The sequence below is a fragment of the Lissotriton vulgaris genome, chromosome 5 (genome assembly GCF_964263255.1).
Source record: "Lissotriton vulgaris chromosome 5, aLisVul1.2, whole genome shotgun sequence".
Lineage (NCBI taxonomy): Eukaryota > Metazoa > Chordata > Amphibia > Caudata > Salamandridae > Lissotriton > Lissotriton vulgaris.
In genome coordinates, this window is record NC_141693.1 from 888,323,155 (window position 1) to 888,341,529 (window position 18,375).

At 44.7% G+C, this 18,375-nt stretch overlaps 1 protein-coding gene across 7 annotated transcripts in view; it reads right to left on the minus strand.

Moving 5' to 3' along the window:
- PLCE1 (phospholipase C epsilon 1) overlaps positions 1 to 18,375 on the minus strand; it is a 1,649,974-nt gene that overhangs the window by 542,989 nt on the left and 1,088,610 nt on the right. For all 7 annotated transcript variants that reach the window (XM_086922473.1, XM_086922472.1, XM_086922474.1 and 4 more), the window contains one exon: positions 4,357 to 4,519. In XM_086922473.1, the coding sequence (XP_086778599.1) occupies positions 4,357 to 4,519 (163 nt within the window). The remainder of the gene's footprint in view (positions 1 to 4,356; positions 4,520 to 18,375) is intronic.

Sequence of the window (18,375 nt, forward strand, 5' to 3'; positions counted from 1 at the left end):
TTATGGTTAATATATACTATTTTATGCTTAATATGCATATAGGTCATTGCATAGTTTACATGTAAGTTGTTTGTATGCATGCTTATGAGTCTCTGTTTTCTTTTATCTTGTCTATCACAATGGGTAAATGTGATCATAACAATCATATCTATAAGAGCTTCTCTACTGAAATACAGGGGAAATATTAAATACAAATGAATGCATTTAAAAATACATACAATTAACAAAAAATATGAATAAAAATAAAATAGCTTTTTGTACAGCAACACTTGAAAGTCAAAGTTGCTAAATTATTATCCATGCATGTACACATGGGACATATATATAATACAATTCTATATCTCTTCATTATTTTCCATATACATGTATATGTAGTTATGTATCCACATGCTTATTACTTTAATCCCACTGTATGTTTAAAAAAAACGTAAACTCTCCAATTCACAACCCTGCCTCATCCTACACCTCTTTCTGTATATCTTCTACGTCACACTCTGATTCATCTCAAACTTTATTTTACTACTATGATCTCCCAAATAACACTTTGTAGACTCTTCCTTCTTTATCCTATTCAATCCAACTAACAGACTCACATGTCCACCGCTCCAATTAACAACCTATATTTCTCTATATTAATCCACATTTAATCCACTTTAGGTTCCTGCAGAAGCATGCTACTTGCCGAAAATCGCTTCAGCACCTTGTCAGGGGTAGTAAGCAACTATATACATACAATTACAATTACCTGGTGTGGAATCCTGACAATCTTGATTTTCACGGGCATATGGTCACCAGTGTCAATATCATGGACAGAACAGAGGTCAGTCCTGGGGTAAGATGAAACTGGTCCTGTACCTGCTAGATTAGTTGCTCTATTGTCATACTAGAGTACAAGTTGATTCTTTCCACCAAACCATCATCTTCCATGTCTTCAAGTCAATGAGTTGCTCATCTTCTCTCTTTCTTTTCAGCTATCACAAGGATCAGCATTGTATATGCACTGTTACAGTTGAGATCCAGGCAACTGAAAAAATCCTGAATGGTTGATTAAGGATTTGTGGTCGCTGAGGTAGGAAACTTCAATGATGGTTTCCACTACTATATAGGGTTAATTATTTTGAAATGCCTTCAGCTTCACAGCCTCCACAACCAAAAACTCTTGCCCAGGTTTCTACTCTGCAGGGGTTGATCACAGTTTGATAATACTATTGTTTAAATATATATCATTATTATTCCATCTTTTTATGTTGTCATTTCTTAAACAAAATATTTCATAAAATCATTGTTTTTTTTAGGTTTTTCCTTTCATCTGAATACTGATGAAAGATGTTCATCTAGACAATTGAAAGTAATTAGGCTTCTCTTTATTTAATTGACATGGACACAAAATGATATTAGTTCATGCTTCTGAGTAGAGAGCAATTTGCTAACCAACTACTAATTTCAATTAAAGAATAATACTTATTAACTCAAATCAGTAGTGAGACATCATTAAGGGTTGAGGTGCCTCATCCCCCTTTGTTCTGCAAAGCATGATAAACGAGAAGCTTAGCAAAGACCAGTCTGACAGATACTCACCATGTCAGGTAGCCAGGAACTTTCCATACGAAGGCACCTGGCAGCTTGAGCCAGGCTTTTCTGGGCTGAAGATTTCATAGCCCTGAGGGTGTGGCACACTCAGCCCAGCAAAGTCTTTTGCAACCCTCCCACTCATGATGATTGGAAATGTCACTGATAGACTCAGATCTGGGTGCTTCAGTGCCCAGGGCTGACTGTCTACCATGATATCTCATCGCAGAGGGGGGTAGGATCAGCAACTGTCACTCATCTCATCACACTCTGTGAAGTGGTATGGAAGGTCCTCCTTTAATTGGCTGACCAATGACAAGATCAGCTAATGAGAGCAGGCTGTACAATCTTCAGGCATTCCCTTCCTTTCCCGAAGCCTCCAGGACCTCCTGAGGTCTTTGTACTTCTCTTTCCCACCACCCGATGTTCCCTCAGTGGCCTGTAAGTCCTTGTTGAATATTGGATGCATGTGTATATGTATGAATGTATATGTGTGTGGATGCTGGATTAGTTCTGTAAGTGCTTGTGAATGGTGGATGTATGTGTGTGTGATTGTGATTGTGAATGGATGGGTGCGAGTGTGCAAGTATATTAGAGTGAATATGTGTGCGGTTTTGTGGAAGAGAGTGTGTGTGTACCTGCCTCACCACTACTGAACATTATAGGCTGCCACTGACACAAATACTATTGTTGCAAATGTAAATTAGTAATTACAATCCTCAAAAGTCTGAAGCTAATCATCTTCTAACTTTTAAAGCTTAGTCATCACACTCTAATCGATGCTAATATTGTATTACGCAAGAAGGTACGAAATACAAGATGAATATTGAAAACAAACCTCCCTTCTACTTAGGTTACTGCTTAATGGTGTTTGATGCATTAAGGCACATATTAGATCCTGTTCCCTTACATTTGTCTTCTGACATCCTATTGCAATTGTATTATTATTGCTGTGCCAAAGCAACATCTATAATCATAATTAGACATTAGAAGTTTGTCTCTTAGCCTCGCTTTCAATGGCAAATGTTTGAAGAAAGACATGTGGCACATTCAATACCATGTGTAATAAATCCAAATATGTTATCTCACAATTAATAACCTGGCACAATACATCTCAACTGCTTCTCATTTGTCACTCTAGCAGAAAAATGTTCTGGAAAACAATAGTTATCCCAAAGCAGCATATCTGAATTCAAACAAGATATTTCAACTCACATAGCAATTTTATGTTCAATATAATATATAAAAATGGGTGAAAGTGCCAACAGCCAGAAGGGAAAGTTATACAAAGCACCATCAAGTTATATATTTCACCAATTCAATTCATTTTTCTATATTTGTTCTAAACATTATTTTCTTTCAAAGCTTAGTTGTTCTTTCAATTTTTGATTTTACTTTCAATTGCCCTTTTTACATTCTAACAACATTCTATATAGTTGGTATTATACTAACTAAAATATTTCAAGTTATCTAGATGTTTGCCTACATATAGTAGCAGGTTTCTCACTTGGCTAATAGAGTTAAATCATACTCTAAAGTAAATGACTATGGAAGGATATGGTTTCAAACGTATTTTGCTTTATTTAAATATCTGAAGTGCATTGCAGTATTTTAAGTGACATAAATATGTATTGACTGCAGTGAGCAGTACAAGAATAATGGTAATGCCCATTGATCTTAACTTAAATGAATGCATACACGCCCCCACCCTCAAGACTGGATATTCTCCTTCAGTTTACACAGTAATATATAGTTCTATTATGTTTTGCTTGAAAAACGATCTACTGCTTAAAGACACAATCCAAGGTCATCAGACACACCCACAATGTATGCACTGTTAACTTAGCAAGCAGTGTGGGTAACTTCATAGTTGTATTTTCTTTATTATATGTCAAGTAACATGTCTTCTGATTCAGTTCTGTAAGAACGTACTCTACTTTATATAAAGGATAATTATAGCACAGGTATATCGAGAAAAATAACCCTGGACAAAAAGACAAGTGTATATGGAGACACAAAACAGAAAGGGGACCCTACTAAACTGATATCCACCACCCAAGACAGTACATACTACACAAGTGCCTACAGTAGACACCATTTCCTCACCACACACTCTCACACAAGTGCTAGGATTGGGGCAAGCCACAGTAATAAGACAAAACATTAATACCCTCCAACTGTGAAGGTTTCACCCTCAGAATCAGGTCAGACCCTCTCACATCATATCACACACGCCTACCCTTCAAAGTATGAAACAGGAAACACATACCATATAGAACAAACCACAAGCCACATATTTGGTACCCTTCCTAAGAATCAAGCTCACTCTCAAGCACACGAAGACAACACACATTTCAACCTCACCTGATCCTACAACCTACTCAAACTTCCTAACTCACCCACCTTCAAACAGTCCAACCAATCCACATCTCATAAACACAGTTAAACCTGGACTACAGAAAGCACAGAGTTGTTTGACACTCACACCCTCTTTACCACCTACAGCAATAAGGGGTGAAAGCAATGACTTTAGTATGAAATATAAAAACCAAGTAAAATTAAACAAGCTATCTATGGTGTTATAAAAATAAATGACAAAAGCCTGGAAATGGCACACTGAAGAGATAAAATAACTACACAACTTCTGATATTTATCAGCTGTATTTAACATTCACTTATAATATTTGACAATATTCTGGTACTGCTATAATGCCTTTTTATATTTAAGAAGCCTTTACAACACACAATTTATTAGATATGTATCTATGAAAGATTAATAAGTCATACTTGGATTGATTCTTGCTAGAGACAGGCAGAACTGGAGAGGAAGCAGGCCGGATTGGTGCTGTTGTCCCAGCTGCCATATTTGCAGATCCTGTTGTACCCACGGAATGAGCCCTTCGAGATGGTAATGTATAGTAATTGGGAGCACTGCTGATCACACTTTGTTCTGCAAATAAATATAAACATTACCATGAAATCTTAAGCAAAATGGCCTATAAATATATAACTATTCATAAACAGGCAGGTAAAAATAATTAAATCCATTTGTACATGTCAGAAAGTAAATCTTTACATAACATACAGTCACACAAAAAAAGCATACCTTTAGAATGTTAGCAAAAATATTTCAAGAAATTAAGGCCAGAAAACCTAAAATTGATATCAATCTGTTTTTTGCAGTAAGAAAACATTTCAAAAGAAGTACAATAGACAAGTAAAGTGACAAAAACGTTTTCAGCACTGACATGGTTGATAAAGCTTAAAATGTGTGGGGCAATTTACAAAAGTGGCATGCTACAATAATCGTGAATCAAATTATACCTCATCAAGTAATTGATGTAACCAGGCAAGGTAATGAGACCTAACTTGATAAATATATACGTTTCAAACATAGGGAGATGGCATTCACGAAAAGGAGGCACTCACATTAATATTGGTGGATGAAAAATGGCGCAATGTACGCCAAGAGAAAGTAATGAGTAATAACAATCAATAAATTGAAATAGGTAAAAATCAGTAAGGATCTGATTCCAACATATTTTTCCAAAAGGCCTTACCTCGCCCACCGCCTACCCTTTGGAAATGTGGTTGACTGCAATTCCTTCATGCAAGGTTGACTAATTAACTCTTTCAAGTTAAACTTTTAAAGATAACCAGATGCACAAGTTACTTACATTCGGTAACAATATATAATAAACAGTAGTTAGTATTAGATTCCTTACCTTAGAAAATCCCCAGGCGTCAGACTGGATCCGGAAAAATTGCGTAGCAGTACCCCTGCGCGTCGGTAGGCGTCGTCTGTGGCTCCGCGTCGTTGACGCCAGGATGACGTTGTCGGAGTACTTAGACGCCGCCCTCAAGCCATGACGTCAGTTCTTATACACAGCTTTTCCGCGCCAGAAGCGCAGAGCCATGATAAAAACAACACTGGTGCCATGAAAACTAGGGTCCTGAAAGGGGATGACCTTAACCCTCGATATCGGTTCGCAGAACGGGGAGGATGGGTGGGGCGGTAAGGAATCTAATACTATCTACTGTTTCTTACAGATATATCATTACCGAAGGTAAGTAACTTGTGCATCTGAAAGAAACAGCTTAGTATTAGATTCCTTACCTTAGAATAGATACCCCAGCAATACCAACCCCGGTGGTGGGTCTGCGAACCAGGAAGTCCTGGAGAACGGAACTGCCGAAAAAGCCATCTCTCCGGACTGGGCTGTCCAGGCAGTAGTGTCTTGCGAACGTGTGCAGTGAGGCCCACGTAGCTGCCTGATAGATGCCCTGCAAGGGGACTCACCGACCCAGGGCAGTATTCACCGCCGTGGCCAGAGTGGAATGGGCACATAGCCCCACAGGAGGCTCCTTTCAAGCGAAAGAGTAACAAGCCTTGATGCACAAAACGACCCATCGAGAAATGGTCCATTTGTGCACCGCCCAACCCTTCTTAGCGCCCACGTAACCAACAAAGAGTTGGTCATCCACCCGCAACTGGCGTGTGCGGTCCAGATAGAATGAGAGCCCACGTTTTGAGTCCAGACGGTGGAGCCTCTCTTCCTCTTTCGAGGGATGCGGAGGCGGAAAGAAGGTGGGCAAAGTGATGGACTGCCCGATGTGGAAGGCTGTGACTACCTTGGGCAGGAAACAAGGTCGCGTCCGCAACACAACTTTGTCCGGATGGACAGAAAGGAAAGGAGGTTGAGAAGAAAGAGCCTGGAGCTCACTCACTCTCCTGGCAGAGGGGATGGAAACCAGGAATGCAGTCTTAAGAGTAAGGAGATGAGGAGGACAGTTATGAAGTGGCTCGAAGGGAGAGCACATCAGTTAAGTCAGAACAAGGTTCAAGTCCCACTGAGGCATCATGAAAGGAACAAGAGGGAACATATGAGTGATGCCCTTCAAAAACCTATTTACAACTGGGGACTTGAACAAAGAGGGCTGATCAGGGAGCCTTAAGATGGCGGAAAAGGCAGAAAGGTAGCCCTTTAGAGTGCCAAGAGCAGAGCCATTCTGGGCAAGAGAAAGAAGAAAGAGAAGAACCTTTGAAAGGGGGGCAGAAAGGGGATCCACAGCCTTTGCTGTGCACCATGCCACAAATTTGTTCCACCTGCAGGCGTATACCGATTTTGCGGAGGGACGCCTGGCTGCCAGAATCACATTACAGACTTCAGGAGGAAAGTCAAATGGTCTCAACTGCCGCCGCTCAATCTCCACGCATGTAAGTGGAGACTGGACAGGTTCGGGTGGAAGACTGTCCCCTGCTGCTGCGACAGAAGGTCCTCCTGAAGAGGCAGACGAATCTGGGGATCGACAGACATGCTGAGTAGCTCGGGATACCAGTATCTTCGTGCCCAGTCCGGCGCCACAAGGATGACTTGGGCCCGGCCGTGTCTGATCTTCTTCAGCACTCTGGGCAGAAGTGGTATAGGCGGAGTGCCGCCTTGGAAATTCCAACGCGCAGAACTGATGACATTGCGCGTTCTCTTCTGTGGCGAATAGATCTAACGAAGTTCAGATGCCATTCGTGATCCATCATGCACCGACGGCTGAGTTTGTCCGCCCTGGCGTTCAGGGAACCTGCCAGGTGTTGAGCCACCAGGGTCACGCCCTGATGTTCCAGCCACTGCCAGAGGCGCAGAGCCTCCGGGCATAGGGTCCATGACCCCACCCCGCCCTGTTTGTTGCAGTACCACATGGTGGTGGTGTTGTCCGTGAACACCTGCACTACACTCCCCCGGACAGAGGGGAGGAATGCCTTCAGTGCAAGCCGGCTCGCCCGCAACTCCAGAAGGTTGATGTGGAGCCAGGACTCCGCCAGAGACCAAAGGCCTCTGATCTCCGCTTCTCCCATGTGGCCCCCCCAGCCCTGGAGGGACGCGTCCGTCACAACTACGTGCTCCGGTTGGGGTAGGGAGAGGGATCTGCCGCTGACCCAATCGCGGTCTGTGGGCCACCACTGCAACTGCACCAAGATCAAGACATGGTCGGACAAGTTGCCCTGATGCTGGGCCCACTGAAACTTCAGGTCCCACTGCAGAGCCCGCATCCGCCACCGGGCGTGATGCACCAGAAGGATGCAGGAGGCCATCAGCCCCAAAAGGAGCAGCGTCAACCTGACCGAGACTCGGGATAACGGCTGAAAGATCGGAATCAGAGCCTGAATATTCCGGACCCCTTGTTCGGAAGGATAAACCAGAAACTGCGCCAAATCTAGAACCGCTCCGATGAAGAGGAGCTTCTAAGAAGGACACATGTGTGACTTTGGCACATTGATGGAGAACCCCAGCATGTGCAGGAGGTCGGCCGTAGTCTGGAGGTGGCTGACGACTGTCTGGGGGAGCCCGCCTTAAACAACCAGTCGTCGAGGTAGGGGAAGACTGAAACTCCTAACCTGCGCAGATGCGCTGCAACCACCGCCATCAATTTGGTGAACACCCGTGGGGCGCTGGTAAGGCCGAAGGGGAGCACGGTAAACTGAAAGTACTTGTGGCCTATCGTGAACCGCAGGTAGCGCCGGTGGGCCGGCAGGACGGGGATGTTAAAATATGCGTCCAAGACGGGGATGTGGAAATAAGCGTGCTGCTAGTCCAATGCTACCATCCAGTCTCCCGGGTCCAGGGCAGCTAAGACCTGAGCCAAAGTCAGCATCTTGAACTTCTCCTTCCGGAGGAAGCCGTTGATGTTCCGTAGGTCCAAGATAGGGCGTAGGCCCCCTTTGCCCTTTTTGGGAACCAGAAAGTAGTGGGAGTAACAACCACGTCCTACTTCTGGCCCAGGAATGCGCTCGAAGGCCCCCTTGGCCAAGAGGGACGAAACTCCCTCTTGCAGAAGTTGCAAGTGATCCCCGACACGCGGTGGTACTGAGGTGGCATGGCCGGAGGGGTCACCTTGAAGGGGAGGGAGTAGCCCCGTCAGACAATTTGCAGCACCCACCTGTCCGATGTGATGGTGCGCCGGTGGAGGAGGTGATGGCGAACCCTGCCCCCCACTGGCGTCAAATGGGCCTGAAAACTCGGACTAGGAAGGGTTTGAGGCGGATGCTGCGGGGGTGGATGTGGACTGGCAGCGCCATTGTCCCCTGTTACCGCCGCAACGGTAACCACGTCTGCCACTGCGCTGAATGTTAGTCTGCAGCCCGTGGCTGGCAGGACGTGTGGGAGCACCTCTTCCGTGGCCACGAAAGGAGCGCTGGGCAAGAGATTGCGGACGCGGGGCAGACAGGCCCAAGGACTTGGCCGTAGCCCTGGAGTCCTTGAAGCGTTCCAGCGCATGATCTGCCTTGCCACAAAAGAGGTGGCTGCCATCAAACGGCATGTCCATAAGGGTGTTTTGGACATCGGCCGAAAAGTTGGCGGAACTCAGCCAGGCGTGGCGGCAAACGGCCACAGACGTGGAAATCGCTTTTCCTAGTGAGTCCGTGGTATCCAGCCCACATCGTAGAGAGTACCGCACTGCGTCTCTTCCCTCCGCGAGGGCTTGAGCGAGTTTCACCCGGGTTTCCTCCGGGAACTCAGGCAGCACGGCTGCAAGAGTTACCCACAAAGAGTGGGTGTAACGGACCAAGAGGCGCAAGGTGTTGACCGACCGCAACCCCAAACTGAGGGAGGAGAACATCTTCTTTCCGAACTGTTCATACCTCTTGGATTCCTGATCCGGTGGTGCCGTTGGGAATGCAGATTGGGAAGTAGAGGCCTGGATAACCAGGCTCTTGGGGGTGGGGTGGGTGGACAAGAAACTAGGTTCGCCCGGGGCTGGGCGGTGTCGCCTAGCGACGTTCCTATCTACAGGGGGACCTGTAGTGGGCCTGGACCAGGTGCCCAAGAGGACGACTGTGAGAGCCTCATTAAACGGCAGTAGAGGCTCAGGGGAGCTTACCTGTGGTTTAAGGACCTCTGTGAGGATGTTAGACCACACTATAAGCTGCCCCCTCCTCCGTAGCCATGGTATGAGGCAAAACCAGTGTCTCTGGAGGTATCCAGGGCACTGACTTCCCCTAGTTCCTGTGTCCAGTCCTCATATGACCGGTACACACGTGCCAGGGGGTCCTCAGACCCCCCCCCTCCCCCAGTCTCCCTCGTCGTCCATGTCCTGAAATTCAGGGATAAAGGATGGACACAGATCCTCGAAGAATTCCTCTTCGGCCGACGCCGGATCCGGACCGAGGGGTGGACCAAGGACGGCGTCGTGCAGGGACGACGCCGGGATGACACCCTAGGGGCTGACGCCGGCGGGGTCGTAAGGTCGACCAGCGGCGACCCGGATCTGGAACCGGGTGGGACCCTGCGGCGTCGGGACCGAAGTCGCCGGGACCGAAGTACCCAATGGCGCCGGGGCCGAAGCACCCGGCCCGTTTGGGCTCCCAGTCCGGGCCACTTGGTCCGAAGGCGCCGCGGAACCCGACGGAGGAGAGAGCGACCTCATGGCCATGAGGAAGGCGTCGATCTCCTCCGGCATTGCGTTCTGCCCAAGGACCGGCGGGTATGGAGCAGGCCGCGACGCCTGCGGAGCCGCGTGGACGGTGTCACCCGAACACCCGGCCGCGTCGCGCGAGCATCGGGAGGAGTCAGAAGAGCGATGTCGCCTCTTCGACTTCTTGTGCCTCTTACCTGAGGACTTGGAGCCTGACGAGTGGTGTCGACTCGCCGAGCTGTGATGACTCCGGCAGCGACCGGTCCCCCGACCTCCTTATGGACCGGGACCTCGAGCGGCGTTGGGCCGACTGCCGAAGCTCGAGGCGCTTACGGGACCGCTCCCGCCTTGCCTTCGACGTCGAGGCCTGACAGTCGGGGCACGACTTGTCATCGTGGTCGGGCCCCAGGCAATGTAGGCACCGGCGATGGGGGTCGGTAACCGACATCAGTCGGTTGCAGTTGGCACAGGGCTTGAACCCGGGCATCCCTCCCGGCACCGATGGAGTTGTAGACTCGAAACGGATCCAAAAAGAATCAAAAAAGTTTAGTCAAAAAGTGACTAAAGGGTACCACTTTCTCCGGACCTGCGCTTGCTGGCGCGGAAAAAAGAAGAACTGACGTCAGCGCGCAAGGGGTGGCGCCTAAGTACTCCGACGACGTCATCCCGGCGCCGACGACGGACGTGGAGCCGCAGACTACGCTTACCGACGCGCAGGGGTACTGCTACGCAACATTTTCCGGATCCAGTCTGACGCCTGGGGATATTCTAAGGTAAGGAATCTAATACTAACCTGTTTCTTTCAGATATGTTGGAAAACTTAGATGCTTTTCCCTATATTTAAGACCTTGGGGGTGGGTCCCAATATTCAAACTACAGCAACTGTCACATCATATATTTTTTAAGAACAGCCAGTGTGAACATTTGGTGAGCTTTACAATTACAGACAACTCCCACTGTTTTGCCTTAACTGTACCTAACAGATCAGTTTCAATAAAGGTTTGTTCTGTACCGTATCCAAATATTCACTGTACCTAACAGATCAGTTACAATAATGGTTTGCTCGGTACCGTATCCAAACATTCACAGAATACGCATATATTGAGCGTGTATTCTCAGTACTCATGTGTATTTTACACATGCACTCATCAGATACACACCCTTGGTTTATATGCACCATCAGCAGAGGCTTCATGGTGTGAAATACACAAGTGTGGATTTATGAGACATAGGATAACTTTTCATGTTTTCTGGGGAATGAACATGCGTGGTCATTGCTCTTTTGAGCCATATGTTTATATAAAACCAATACTGTGTGTTGGTAACATTAATATTTGATTAGCATGCATTCTGAAGAGTTGAGGTGCCATTTGTATTTGTCCTGTGTGGTCCTAGATGGTGGCACTGACAGTAAAATGTCTGTTGCACCACCCATATGTCATGTAAAACTGCTATTTCTATTGTTTTGTACTGGGTGTCTTAAGACTCAATTATTCTGTTTTATATAGATTTATGGTGCATGTGATACTGATTTTCGAGACATTTCAGAGAAACATATGATACGTTGTGAATTGACAAAAATAAGAGCAGGGTGTGTTAACAACTTTTCTACACTTAAGAAACTTCTAAGTATGCCTTTTGCTTCACAAACCAGCTCCATTTTGCCGTATAGAAACAGAGAAATAGTATACGTCTAATTTTATATGCAAGCCACTGGAAATTAATGAATTATTGACAATGTTTTAATTAACGGTTCTATTTGATTTTATGTAATTTCATTCACATCTTGACTGATGAGCAGAATTACACTGCAAGTCAAAATAAGAGCCCAACTTTAAAATATACGATTACATCACAAATTACATTTTCTTAACAATCAAAAAATGTCTGCACATGTCATTTGAAATTGACACTCATAGTACAGTGGGTTGTTGCAGGTCAAGAAAGTGTGCTGCTTTTAGATAAAAGGTGGTTGGCATCACTATATCACTTTTAGACTATACAGGTGCACACAGATTGACAAACCCCATTTTTAGGTCTCGGCCTGGCGAAAGCAGCGCATGCGCTGCTCTCGCCATTCTGAGGGCCTTTTGGAATCAATAAGATTCCGATGTGCATGCGTTGGGACAGAAGATGTGCACAAGCAGACTGGCGGCTTCACTGGTGGCATGCCACTAAGCACTTTATTTGGGGGAGAAAGCACAGCGTTTCTTGTTTTCAAAGCATCGAACATTTAGAATTGTCATCAAGCAGTCATTCTGGCTTTTGGCCTCTAGGTGGCGCCAAAAGATTCTTCGCAGACATTCGCATACCGTAAGTAACTAATACCTTTCAACCATAGTGGAGGTATGTAAGATAGTCTCAGCAACTCCTGGCTAATGATAATGCAGCACACATACGAATGTGAAACACAAAGCTTGCACAACTCAAAGTTCTCCCTTACAAAATAGTGACAGGTCTTTGATTTCTTCACATCTCAAGCCAAGACACCTTTCGTGCTGTGTGCATCAAGCTTCAAGGATTTTAATTTGAGAAATAATTCGCAGCTTCCAGTTTCATCACAGCATTACAACATTACATTATTAAGAACCAGACATTTCCAACTATGCATCATATGTCAGAAAATTATGAATAGATGAATTGTGTCTATTTTATGTAATGTTTTATAAAACGGTGAATATCAACTTGAGGTCGCCTCAGACCCCTTTCTGCGGCACACAGAAAGGAAGAATGAATGAATATGCTTAAAGTTAATTTGTTGAGGGTTGGTCTGTTTACAAAATAAACTTTTTGTACAAGTGGTATTAGATAAACTGATATTGAAACAAAAGTTACATCTAATAAAAAATATCAGGCAAACTGGTCGTCAGATAGCAGCTCATCTACTCGTCTAAACTCCAGGCAAACCCAGTGCCTCAGTGTTCTTTAACCCTGTGGCGTAGCGAGTAAGCCAAGGGCCACCGTACCGGCGAGCAAACAAGGCTCTGTCTGTTTGTTGGGTAGTAAAATACAGTCATGACAGGAGTTCAGTGGCCCCCTAACTCTTCTGGGCCCCGGAGCTGCTTCGCTAATGATGACTACACCCCTGCTGTGGCAAGGCTACATATATTACCACATTTTAGGCACTCCTCTTTCCCTATTGTTTACATGGAGATATATTACAGAGGACCTACATAATTTAAGAATATTTTTCATGGGTTTAGCACAAACTGTGAATGAGAGTGCTAACCTGTTACTTTAGTGTGATTGGTTTGAGCAACCGGAAGTGTCACGAAAGTCTGAATGTTTGTGTTGCAGATTTTAGTGAGCCAAGTCTTTGATGTTCAGTAACCGACTTTAACGTATTTAGAAACAAGCATTAAAATGCAATAGGTCTCGCCTTTAATTAAGTTAAAGCCATTTGCTTAGCTATACAATACCATTAGCAAAGCAAATGGCTTTTACGTAATCAAAGGCGAGACTTACTGCATTTTTAATGCTTGTTTTTTTATAAGCCAAGGCTTTCTATTTTACTATAGCATTTTCTTTCATCCTATCTTCCAATGCATTTTGACTGTCTCCCTACGGTAGATCTCTCTTTATTGACTGTTTCTAAATCTATAATTTATTTTCCGCGTATTCTCAAAACACTGGATTTGGTATTCAGTGCACCAGCTGCCTGCATAATTGATATCAATCCTAAACAAAAACTGACAGAAATGAATCAGAGTGGGTATAATTGGCAGAGGGCGGTTGGATTTTATGCATCGGAAAACGTAATGATCTGAACATGAATCCTGACATAACATAAAAGGTAATTCTATTCATATTTACAAAGGCAGTAAAGAGCGTACAGCAGGGGTTGGGTGAATAGTGCAACTCTGCAACACACAAAGGGGCTATATATCGAATTATAAATGGGTAACAGTCAATCACTGGATGTTTTTCATCAAGGGATTCTGAGTCACATTGAATCGCGAGTGGTCTACGATGTCAATTAGAACTTTTTACATATCTATAATTTAATGTTATGTATAGCCTTTAAAATCATCTCCACCTGCTTTCAACTGCCTTTACAATGGACTAAAGGGTTAGCTATAAATCCCATAGCCTCTTCTCCAAGACCCCAATGTGAAAAATAAATACCTTACCTCTCGTTTCCAATCCAAGCGGCCTGTAATTCCTTTATGACGTACCAACAGCAGATAACAGGTTTTGTTAGCTACTGCTGCTCCGTCACAGCAGTTGAATATTAGCCTTAGAATCTGGTGTTCACACCGATAGCTTTCAGTGACAGCCATACAGAAATGTACATGGGTAATAGTGAATTACGAGGGGTTCTGAATGACATCAGGTAGACATTGAGAGCAAAGCTAGAGTTGTCCAAGTCATTCAGAACGCCACAGTGAAAAACAGCCACGTAATTCACTTTTAACTCATCTATAATTGTATGTTATGTATGTCCCCAAGATCATCTTCCCTTGCTTTCAACGCCTACGAAAGTGCACAGGAGTAATGGGGACCCATACATAACATGACCTAAGTGTGGAAAATATCTTTTTTCCCTGCCACCCTTAACCAGACCCCACCACTTTCCCTGCTTCACCTCCCCCTACTGCTGCTGTGTTTTCTGCTTTCAGTCAAAGCAGACAAACAGCACAGTACCGACAGGATCTCAGAGAACTCAGACAGCCAGGAAGGTCTTTATAATGTACGAACAGTGGGTAAATAGTTCTGATATCAATTGTTGCTAAGTCAAAGCAGTGAGTTACCAGAGAGCCACACTTTAAGAAATTGGGTTATTGGCTGAGGAGTTGCAAACCCTATTCACACAAGAACCACAATCCTAATCAGGGGTGAACCACAAAAGTCAATAAATTAATCTGTTCTTAATCCGCTGGTAGCTTGCCTTAAAGCAGTCAGGCTTAACTTAAATGCACTGTGTTTTGTATTTAAACAGCACTCAAACAGTACTAAAGGGAAAAACACAACACAAGCCCAAAACAACCAAAATCCAATTAATTGAACCAGAGATATGCAATTTTAAAGATTTAGGTAGATATAGCACCTGAAAGCACAAAGTGTTAACCGAGGTCATCTAGTCATGCTAGACCGGAGGAACGTCACAAGATTAGGTCCTGGGAAAGAATATCGTGGGGATCAGGGACTCACTCTAGCAGAGGCCAGCGCGGCTCAGGAAGGTCTAGTTGCAGCAGATACGCTGGGCAGTTGCAAAGAGGCCTTTAAAGCTTGTTGTGCTATAGCTCAGAACAGAAGGTCAGCCAACTGACCCTTGGAGGTTAGCCTGGGATTAAGGGAGGAGGTCCAGTCTTCCTTCACAGAGAACAGGGCAGGCCTCAAGCAGCAGGGCTGTCCTCTGAAGAACAAGGTAGGCCTCAAGCTGCAGGGTAGTTCTCTGGAGAACAGGGTATTTTTTCTGTAATCCAGGAATGTGCTGAAGAGTAGCTCAGGAGGACCAATATTACATTCTGTGCCATCTTTTGAAGTGGGGGAAATTTCTAGGCTACCCCCACATCCGGTTCTGGAAAGTTCTTCCCATCCCCTGCCAAGGCTCCATGTCGTCGAAAGACTGGTGTCCGGTCCATTTGTGGGTGTGCGGAAGGAAATCCTTTGAAATATAAGAGGTGCAGGGAACAGCTCCACCTCACCAATCATGACAACACCCAATCCCCCTTTGCCTCACTGTCTGTGAGGAATACAGAAGGACAGGTAGCAACCTATTCACAGTCATGTCACCCAGGACACCGCCAGCAGGCGCCCAATGGATAGGGCAAAAAAATTCCAATTTTCGAAAAGTGGCATTTTCAGACTTGTCTCTTAAAATCCGACTTTTTCATTAAAGAGGATTTCAACTTACAATTAATTGAGTCCAAACTTGACATCCCTATCTGTTCCCAATCAAAAGTTAGCGTGTATTAAATGTGGTAAGGTAACCAAAAGCTATCCAAATGGAGAGATAGGCTTTGCAGTAGTAAAAGACTAATTTAGGAGTTTTTCACAAGCAGGACATGTAAAACATAAAAACACGTCCTACTTTTAAAATAAAAAGCACGTTGCCTTTTAGGCTGTTTAGGGTGTAACTTAGGGGTGACTTATATGTTTTAAAAAGAAAAGGTTTAGGCCTGCCAATTATTTTATTTTTTTTCAAGGGCAAATTGGCAGTTTAAAAATTGCACCACAGGCTGAAGTGGAAGGCCTGAGACATATTTTAAAGGGATACTTTAACTGCAGGCACCCTGGTAGCATTGGATTTACAGGCTCTGGGAACATGTAGTACCATATACTAGGGACTTATACGTAAATTAAATATGACAATAAGGTGTAATCCGATTGTACCATGGTTTAAGGAGCAAGCACAAGCACTTTAGCACTGGTTAACAGTGGTAAAGTGCACAGAATCCTAAAGCCAACAAAAATGAAATTCTGAAAACAGGAAGGGGGAGGCATAAACTTTGGGGGAAGATCACACCATGGATGACAGCTCTAACATATACATAACAAAGCAACTGACTCACTCAATCAGTATTAAGTTTGCAACAGTGAGAAAGAAAGCATTATCTAACTCCACACATGCAATCACATAACTTGTGCAATAGTAACTTAAACTTCAAATTAAATGCCAGCTGTTTAAGGCATTCATGTATCATGAACAGCCAAACGCTTGTTATTTCCAAAGGGAGAGTCCGGTATGGGGCAAGTATTTATTTTATTTATTTATTTATTTATTTAATTTGTATAGCGCGTTATAACCACCGGGGTCTCTAAGCGCTGATTGTCCAGGTTGCATAGTGGGGCTTGGCATTTTACTTGATCTTAACAGTGCACCTAGTGGCTGTTCCATGCTTGCTTAAACAAAACAGTTTTTAATTTTTTTCTGAAGGCTAACAAATTGCGTTCCTTCCTTAGTTCTGGGGCCAGTTTGTTCCACAGAGCTGGGATTGTTTTGGAGAAAGCACGTCCCCCCACCGTGGCCAATTTAAACCGGGATTGGGATAGGAGAGTAGCATCTGATGAACGTAAAGTCCTGCTCGGCGTATAAAGGGATAGTCGGGACTTCAGATATTTTGGTGCATTCCCGTACAGCGCCTTGTGTACTATACACAGTCCTTTGAATACTACTCTCTGCCGAATTGGGAGCCAATGAAGCTCCTGCATCAGAGGGGACGAGTGGGTCATCCTGGGTTTCTTGTAAATCAGCCTGGCTGCGTCGTTCATAACCCCCTGTAGCTTATCCAGCAGCCGCTGGGGTAGCCCTATATACAGAGTTTCCATAATCCAGCCTGGCCAAGATTATAGCTGAAACCACATGTTTCAGGGTGGAAAAAGAAAGCAGTGCCGATATTTTTCTCAATTGCTGCAGTAAGCCAATACAGGTACCCACTACAGTCGTGACTTGTTTTTCCATGGAGAGTTTTCCATCCATGTACAGACCCAGACTTTTAACTGCCGCCGCTGGTTTCGGTGGCACACCCAGCTCTACAAGCCAGAATTTCTCATTCCAGGGGTTGCCCGTGATGGAGATGGGCAACACTTCCGTCTTATCCGGGTTAATTTTTAAGGAGTTTTTAGACATCCAATTAACCGTGGCTTTAAGTATATCCTGTAGCCTGGTAGACGCTCCTGGACCTTCATCCAGCCGGATGATAATCTGGGTGTCGTCGGCGTAGTTATATACTAGGCAGTCCATCCTATTCAGGAGTGCAATCAGTGGCTGCAGATAGATGTTGAAGAGTAGGGGTGACAGAGCAGAGCCCTGTGGGACCCCGCAAGTGATAGGCGCGGAGGTGGAAAGCAGGTCCCCCAGCTGTACTCTTTGTGTCCTACCCTGCAGGAATGATGCAAGCCATGCCAGAGCTGTGCCCCTGATACCAAAAGACCTCAACCGCGACAAAAGTTGTTCATGACACACGGTATCAAAGGCCGCGGAGAGATCTAGTAGTACCAGGGCGCTAGGTGTTTTTATATCCGCCCGGCTCCTCAATTCATCCAGAATGCCTCATGACTGCAAACATTGGAATCCCTGTAGAGTGGCTAAGGAAAAGAACCAGAAGGGAATAATGTGAGTAGGCATGTGATCAAATCCAGATACCTTTGGAGGAGCAAGACGATGGTGGCTGATTATAATTGCACAGAGCATTACAAATCTATCTGCACCCCACGATTTGTCACCCTAAATACATGCATCAAATTTATTTCACTATCAATACAAATAACTATTGACCTAGTTTGAATTAGGGAGTGTTACTTGTAAAATAGCCTCACTTCATTACTGTATTTATTTAATTAAGGGGTGTATAATGCTTGGAGATAGCCACAGGGGCAGTAGGGCGCTTAAAGTGCACACAAGTTAAAATATAATTAATATGTGATAGTTTTTCGGTGTGGTACAGAAACAAG